This window comes from Columba livia, chromosome 21 (genome assembly GCF_036013475.1).
Source record: "Columba livia isolate bColLiv1 breed racing homer chromosome 21, bColLiv1.pat.W.v2, whole genome shotgun sequence".
Lineage (NCBI taxonomy): Eukaryota > Metazoa > Chordata > Aves > Columbiformes > Columbidae > Columba > Columba livia.
The window spans coordinates 2,012,126-2,019,369 of NC_088622.1; the positions used below are offsets into that span (position 1 = coordinate 2,012,126).

The following is a 7,244-nucleotide window of genomic DNA, read 5'->3' on the forward strand; positions in this document are numbered from 1 at the left end:
GACCAGACTCCTCCAGCAGGTTAATGACATCTTGGAAACATCAGAAGTGCCGTAGCTTTGAGCTAGTGACCAGTATATTGGTGCAGAAGTTGTGCTTTCCCCTTAAATTACCCCACTTCTTAATTACTGAGCTTCTCCCTCTTACAGCCTGGCAGGAGTAGGCGTGCAGGGGAGGCTGAAGGAAGTTGATGGAAATAAAAGGAAAATAAAAAGGTTGGTGCATTCATCCTGTTACAAAGACACGAGCTGGAACAAGTTTTTCCTGCCTGCACACCCAGGAGATGAAACTGCTGGTAGGAACCATCAATGTGTGCAGCTGTTCCATGTGAATATTCCCTTTTTCTGGACTCTGCTCGCATACCCCAGCAGGGACAAGCTGGGATTGTTAGGACAGCGCTTTGCAGCGTGATAGGTAAGACTTACACCACGGTGTATTCGTTACACAGCCTCCCCGCAAGGGCTGAGTTGTTCACAAAGAAAGAACAACCACAGCGTGACGAGGCACGTTCCCTTTTCACAGCTTCTACAGATCAAGCAGCAAAGGGAGAGACAAATTAACAGTCCCTATGGGCGCACCCGTTATAAACGGCACAATCTGCAGCAGGTTTATATAAAAGCCTACAAGAAATTCTTGTGAAGTTTCCCATATTCTCCCTTTCAAAGCGTGTTTTTATATGTAGGATGCAAAAAGGGCCAGCCAGCGTTATCCCAGTTGGGTGAATGTTAAATGAGCAGAATTTTGGACCCATCTGCAGCCGTTTATTGCGATGGGCTCCAGCTGAGCCAGGGTGAATTCTCTGCGGGTGACTGGAGCAGGTTGAGCTCTTTAACCAGCTGCTTTTCCCCTCTTTTCTCCCTTTTCCGTCCCACCCCGTACTTCCCTCCTAAAGCAAGAAACACCAGTGTATTGTGGCTCTAACTCTGCTGCCACGAAGAGAAGCAACAGAGATAAATTTAATTTGTCCTTCTCTATTTTTGGAATGATGAGCGAAAGTTGCTTTAATGCTTCTCTGCTATGAAAGGAGGATTTACTGCTGCAATCTCAGGCGCAACAAGTGTTCCCAAGGACTCGCTGCCGGCTCCGGAAACAAGAAGTTCAGTCTTCAGGTCAGTTTTTATTGTCTGTAATCACACCGGGGAGCGCTTTGGCCACGTTTTCACGTATTTCCTCAAATACGCCAGGAGAATTTAATTTGCAGGTATCCCAGAAATGTGGGACAGTTGGGTCTGCAATGCAGCAAAAGCCTTTTTGGTTTTGTTTTAAATATTCACTGCTTTAGATTAATTAGCAAATTCTTTGAGCTGAATTGATGAGTTAACTTCCAATAGCGTGTAGTGGGCAGATGGAGAAACTTTTATATGAGGAATGAAATAGCAATAGAGTTTTTTGGCAAAGTGAGTGGGGAAAAGAAAATGTCTTAGTGCTATAACTATAGTTACTTGGTACCGTTAGATAGGAATGTGAAACGAGGGGGAAGTTTTCACTTTGGGGTACTATTTGTTCTTGGCTATTTGCTTAATTTCAGTAACATAAAACTAGTTTTTTAGCAGTTGTATCAGAGTCCAATTGTACTTTTACCGGGTTTATGAACGGATAAGTAAGATGGCATCGGTTAGAAAGCGTTGGGTCCAGTTGTGTGTATGAATGCAGGGTGTTCTGTGCCCTTTGCAGATGAGATGGTTTCTCTCTGGGGATCTTCGTGTGGTTTTTTGAGGTGAGAGGAGCTTTTGCTGTGACTTTGGGGTATTGTGATTTGCACATTATTCACTTCCGTGCGTCTTGCCCTCATTTCCATGTTCTTTGCAAACGCACGTTAATGAAACACAAATGAGTGAATTGAAATTTGAATGGGTAATGTGCTCTTTATATCATGCATACAGCTGCCTTTACGTACTGGGGTGGATGTGGATTTTGTGACAAAGAAGTCAAGAGAAAAGTATCATTGGTTAATCACCAGGATTTCTAGTTGTGCTCTATAATCTCACACCTTTTCAGGTGATTCCCTCTGCTTTTCAAGTTATTAATCCTGTGCTGTTGAATATATTTGAAAACTCTTTTGGGTGCTGAAATGGGTGGTTAACTACAGAAAGGACGGATGGCTGGGAGCATTTTGCTTTAGTCCTGTGCTTTTGCAGCTTAAAATTTCTGGTCTTAGCACTCAGCTCACTGGATAAGGTGGTATTTTATATGGTGATTGTGCCTGGGACTGTAGCTTATAGAGTCATCATAAATAGAATTCTCCCATTTAAATACAGGCAGCTTCTATTGAGGAAGAGGAGGAGACAATGGATCTGGTTTATTGTCTGTTTATTGGGAGTCCTTCTCTGGCTCCTCCTTGATGGAATTCTGGAAATAATCCACTGTGTTCAGATCAGGCCTAAACAAGATGATGTAGCATTTAGGGATGTAGTAGGTCCCCAAGATCCCCAGACTGGTTGTCAAAACGGTCCCGATCTGGGTAACAGACCTGAGGACCGTCTTCAGCGTGGCGAAAAAAGCGACAAAGAAGATCCAGATGATGAAATAGCTGAGGACGGCGAATGTGATGCCCCTGGCGATGTTGTACGTCTTACCCACCGTCTGGACCATGAAGGTGCAGAGCAGACAGACCAGGGCCAGGCAGCCGTTGTAGCCGTGCACGAGGGCGAAGGCGACCCAGGACCGCGTGTGACACACCAGCAGCACCTCCGTGGGCAGGGACACGTAGTCGGACGCGGAATAGTCGGGTCCCAAGCGAAGGTAGAAGAAGCAGAACAAGCTCTGGGTGAGGAGGCACAAGGCGACGAGGAGCCAGGCCCGGCGCTGGGTCACCCAGCGCAAGAAGGTGGGGGCGCAGCGAGGGAATTCCGTCACCAGCGCGATCTCCAGGGACTTGATGAAGAAGGTGGAGAAGCAACCATTGAGGCAGAGGGCGTAGACCATCTGCTGCATCGCGCAAAGCTGGTCACTGGGCTTCCCTATGTAGAGGCAGCAGCTGAGAGACAGCAGCAGGAGCGAGAACAAGGCAAAGAGGCTCCGTTTGCCCCCAGAAACCTGCACGAGGGGGGTGTCGAGGTTCTTGTAGAAGAGCGCTGCTGCCCCGCCGCTCAGGGAGGCGGTCAGGGACATCAGCAGCAGCAGCGCGACTGTCAGCGGCTCGTTCCAGAACAGGTACCTGCGGCCGCGGTCGTGGCAGCGTGTGCTGCGGGCGGGCGCCCACTGGTGCTGCGGGCAGCGGGTGCAGCTGGAGCTGTCTGCGGAGGAGCAGCGAGGACACCGTCACCGCCCTGCCCCAGAGCATCCGCAGATCTCTCAACTCGGTTTCCCTTCCCCAAGAAGGATCACCGAAACATCCCAGAATTCCATCATACCCCTCTCTCCTACTCCTCGAGATAAAACTTACGTGTTGTCCTTGTGCGCTCTCAGCTCTGCGAGCTCACCGGCAGACAGACACAATACAGACAGTTAAATCCACTGGGTTTCTCAGACCTCACCTTCAGTGCTCCAGAAGGTGTTTTCTGGACAATCTGTACAGTCATAGCAGCAGAGCTGGGACCCTTTTATTTGTCTGAATTGTCCCGGTTCACAATGTCTGAAACACTCCGATGTCGGCTCCTGGGCAAAAGGAAGAATGAACATCAGCCAGACGCACCTTATCACCAAACAAACTAAGAGAAACTGGTTGTGCTGGGATCCCACCTGTGTCTGAGGCTTAGCCAGTGCTGGAAATACCTTTGTCTAGTGTTGCACAGTGCAGATGGATTAAATATTTGCAGAGGAGCAAGAAGTGGGTCCCACCCAAACCTTGCAGGAGCAGCGTGCGGGCTCGGAGCTCCTCACGAGCAGTCCTGCTGAGGCCGCAAATAACTTTACTTCATTTTGTGATCATTTATGCCTTTGCCCACTATCTTTACCTTTTGATCGGTGGTGTGAAACTGGATCTGGGACTTGTTGATGTACAAGGAATCTCCATAGTCACCTACAGGCTGATAGGTCAGCGTGCCGTTTTTCCATGACCAGAATATCAGCTTGTAGCCGGTGTTGATGCTGTGGGATTGATCAAACCTGAATCTCCGGCCGTTCACCTCGAACGGGAAGCTATTCATGAAGTGCAGCAGCTGAGGAGAAAAGGCAAATTGACAGTAAATATCGGTACAGTTGACGTTCCTGCTTGGGAGCTGTAAGCTAATGCAGCAAGCTCATTTCTGGCTGAAATCAGTTGTCCCTTACGTGGTCTAAAATTGCAGCGAGCAGCCTTCTGGCTCTATTATCTTCCGCTCTATTGTTCCAAGCCCAATTAGCAGGAGCCAGAACGCAGCCCTGCAGAGGGGTATGTGTGCAGAACGTAGAGATTGGGCCAAAAATTGCTGGTATTTTCCCCTGATCTTTCCTCACCTGCCAAGGTCTGACGGGTGCCCGGGGACACGGGGGGCGGGCGCAGCCCAGCGCGCGGTGCAGCGCGGACGCCACGCTGTAAACCGCGGTGTAAACCGGCTGTATGCGCGAGTGGCTCAGCACGGACGAGACGTTGGCCAGCGAGACGTGGTCGCACTGTTTGCAATGTGTGTCCGTCCCGTCGGGGTTCACGAGGCGGTTGGATTCGCGCGACTCCTGGCAAAATTCATCCTGCTGAACGGAGCTAAAGAGGTCGGCAACGTATTTCTGGAAGCCGGGGACTGTGCCTGCTTTCGTAATAAAGCCTAAAACTGTCCCGATGCTCTGAATGTTTGGGATGGAGGCGGGTATGTCAGACAATAGCCAGGTTTCGGTACCAATCCAGACTTTCTCGCTCAGTCCCATCCTGATGCTGTGTTCCAGCAGGGCCTGGGCTGCCTGGCTAAAGGCAAAAAGGACAATGATGTTGACTTCGCTCTTGTTAATTGTCTTAATGGTATCTTCCAGTTGCTTTTGGGCGTTGGGGTCTGCAAGGTCTGTAGGAATGAGCCCCTCAAACGCGACGCAGATGTTGTGATTTCCAGCTACGCTTACGAAGAGCCCCTGGGCTCCTCGGCCGTACTCGTTGTCGCTTCCGATGCTGCCGACCCAGTTCCATCCAAACTCGTTCAGCAGCAGGACCACGGCTTCCACCAAGCTCTTATCGCTGGGGACGGTGCGGTAGAAGGACGGGAACGACTCCGTGTTGCTGAGCCTCTCGCTGCTGGCTCCGTAGCTGACCTGCGAGCCAGAGGAGAGAGAAAGCAAAGAGTAAAGTCAAGGGAAGTGTTCATGGGCCAGATCACTCTCCACCTTCTTTGCTCAGTCTCGGCTGCATCCCAAGGTTCAGTAAGTTTAGCTCAGGGCTAAATCTTCCTGACCATTACACCTCTCTATTGCGGTTACTGAGTACTTAGTCACAGGTGTGTTTTCCTGGGATCCTCCTAGCTGTTATTCCCATTTCACGTGGGTCACAGGGAGCCTGCATTACCCCTCTGCTCTCCGGGAGGTTGGACACTCAAGTGTGTTCCAGAGGGGAGTTTAATGACCTGCCTGAGATCCCCCAGGAAACATGGCAGAGGAAAGACTGGACTCTGCGCTTTAACAGTCCTGGTTCTAAGACCTGAAGCATAGACAGTGTTGATCCAAACCCGTCCCCCGCCAAAAAGAATTCTTGCTTCTCCGGAGACTTTCTTTACCTGTGGGATCAAGAAGGAGCTGAACAGTTTGGCGGTTACGAGGCAGAGATCTGAGCTGCGTGGCCCGATGACCGCGGTGACGCGCGGCTGGTAGTCGGTGTAGTTGCAGAGGACGCCGATGCCCGTTGTGCCGTTTTGGGTCAGAAATAGCAAAGTGGGCTGCAGGGCCACCAGCGGCTCGGAGCAGGTGTCCGACACGTCGTAGCCCAGCGTCACTCCCGGGAGCAGCGACGTGGAGTTGTTGATCTGATCAATAGCGAACTTCATCCCGAGAGCCCATATCAGCCCTTCTGCAAATAACCTGCGGTAAGAGGAGGTGGAATTACGCGGTCTGTCGGTGCTGTTACAATGGGAATCGGCTTATTTCATATTCTCGAATGTTTTAGCATCCGTTGCCAAGCCAGACGTGCGTGGCACTGTCAGCAGAGCATCCGTGTCCTCATGGCCTTTGTACATTTTGTGCTGCGAGTGGAGGGGCTCTGAGCACCTTTCAAATCTAATTAATCTTGCCTGTCAGCAAATATATCCTCTGTGCATCACAGCAGAACAAACAGAGGTGTACTTCCATCAAAATGGGGTCATATGCATCTGAATTTTTACTGCGTAGTAGTAAGAACACAAAGGTATTTTCCATTTCAGGGTGATAAGGGGACGGTGCAGCTCACCAGCACCTCAGAGCTCGTCCTTGTTTCCATCTCACCTTTAACATTCACCCGTGAGACCCTCAGCTGCCATCAGGACCCACTTTTCCTTCCTCTGCCCAGCCCAAGTGACTCAATTCAACACGTACTAAGGAACCGAACGTTCCTCTTACCTTTCACACGCCACTAACGTGGGCTCGGATCGTGCCGTCAGGTTTCCCGCGTCCATTCCAAACGGGAACAAGCCCCCCAGGATATAATCCCCTGGCTTTCGGAACTGGGCCGACAGGCAGGTGGGTTTGAGCGCTGCTGCGTGAGCAAAGCTCAAGCACAGCAGCAGCTCGGGGACCATGATTTGTCTATTTTGGAGAAAACAGTTCAAAGAAACCTCCAAACGAGTGTGGGAGAGGAACCAGGGGCAGGGGATCCAGCCTCGTCCATTCTCTTTAAATACAACTTGGAAAGATTAAAATAATGGGGAATAATTTGTTTAGGAAAATGCATTGAATGTGTAACTCTGTGCTCAGTGGGCAACAGTCAAATACAACAGGCTGTGAGTGTGTGCAGTTGCAAACCACGGGTCTAATCCTGGTTTCTGTACTCAGCGAGCAGCCTTCACTTGAGCAGAGTGACCTGGACGTGGCCTGCACTGAAAGAACGTCCCAGGTTATTTTGAAACGAGCTCCAGAATGATACGTTGACGTGCCTGAACTAAAGGGTAGTGGTTAGAGACTTACACAGCAGTAATTTTTGTGTTAAATTCAAGGTCACCGCATCGTGGCGATAACCAAATCTGCCCCGGGGCGCCGCAAGAACTCGTCTGGCTGTGGCTGTTCCTGGATCGCAAGGTCAGTGATTTATTTATTCCTCAGCTACACGGCGATTCGTGGCAAGTTGTTATTGCCTGATCTAAATTCTTCTCACACTGAGCTATAACGTTATCTTTAGTTTAAAAGCTTTGGTTTAGGTACAATTTCCACAGGCCAGTAG

The 7,244-nt window shown here is 50.0% G+C and overlaps 1 protein-coding gene across 1 annotated transcript; it reads right to left on the reverse strand.

Annotated features, from left to right (window-relative positions):
• Positions 1–973: 973 nt before the first annotated feature.
• TAS1R3 (taste 1 receptor member 3) lies at positions 974–7,109 on the reverse strand. Its single transcript, XM_013371107.3, has 6 exons — positions 6,428–7,109; positions 5,614–5,914; positions 4,376–5,155; positions 3,895–4,098; positions 3,475–3,595; positions 974–3,234 (listed from the first exon to the last, which is right to left on the reverse strand). The coding sequence occupies exons 1-6, from the start codon at positions 6,604–6,606 to the stop codon at positions 2,309–2,311; spliced, it is 2,511 nt and encodes an 836-aa protein (XP_013226561.2). The 5' UTR covers positions 6,607–7,109; the 3' UTR covers positions 974–2,308.
• Positions 7,110–7,244: the final 135 nt, after the last annotated feature.

Bases quoted from the DNA above. Each gene is read 5' to 3' on its own strand.
- TAS1R3 (XM_013371107.3), bottom strand. From the start codon at position 6,606: ATGGTCCCCGAGCTGCTGCTGTGCTTGAGCTTTGCTCACGCAGCAGCG. The intron at 5,915-6,427 runs GTAAGAGGAACG...CTCTTACCGCAG, and splicing joins ACGTTAGTGGCGTGTGAAAG to GTTATTTGCAGAAGGGCTGA. The intron at 3,235-3,474 runs GTGAGGTCTGAG...GCTCCTCCGCAG, and splicing joins CACCTTCTGGAGCACTGAAG to ACAGCTCCAGCTGCACCCGC.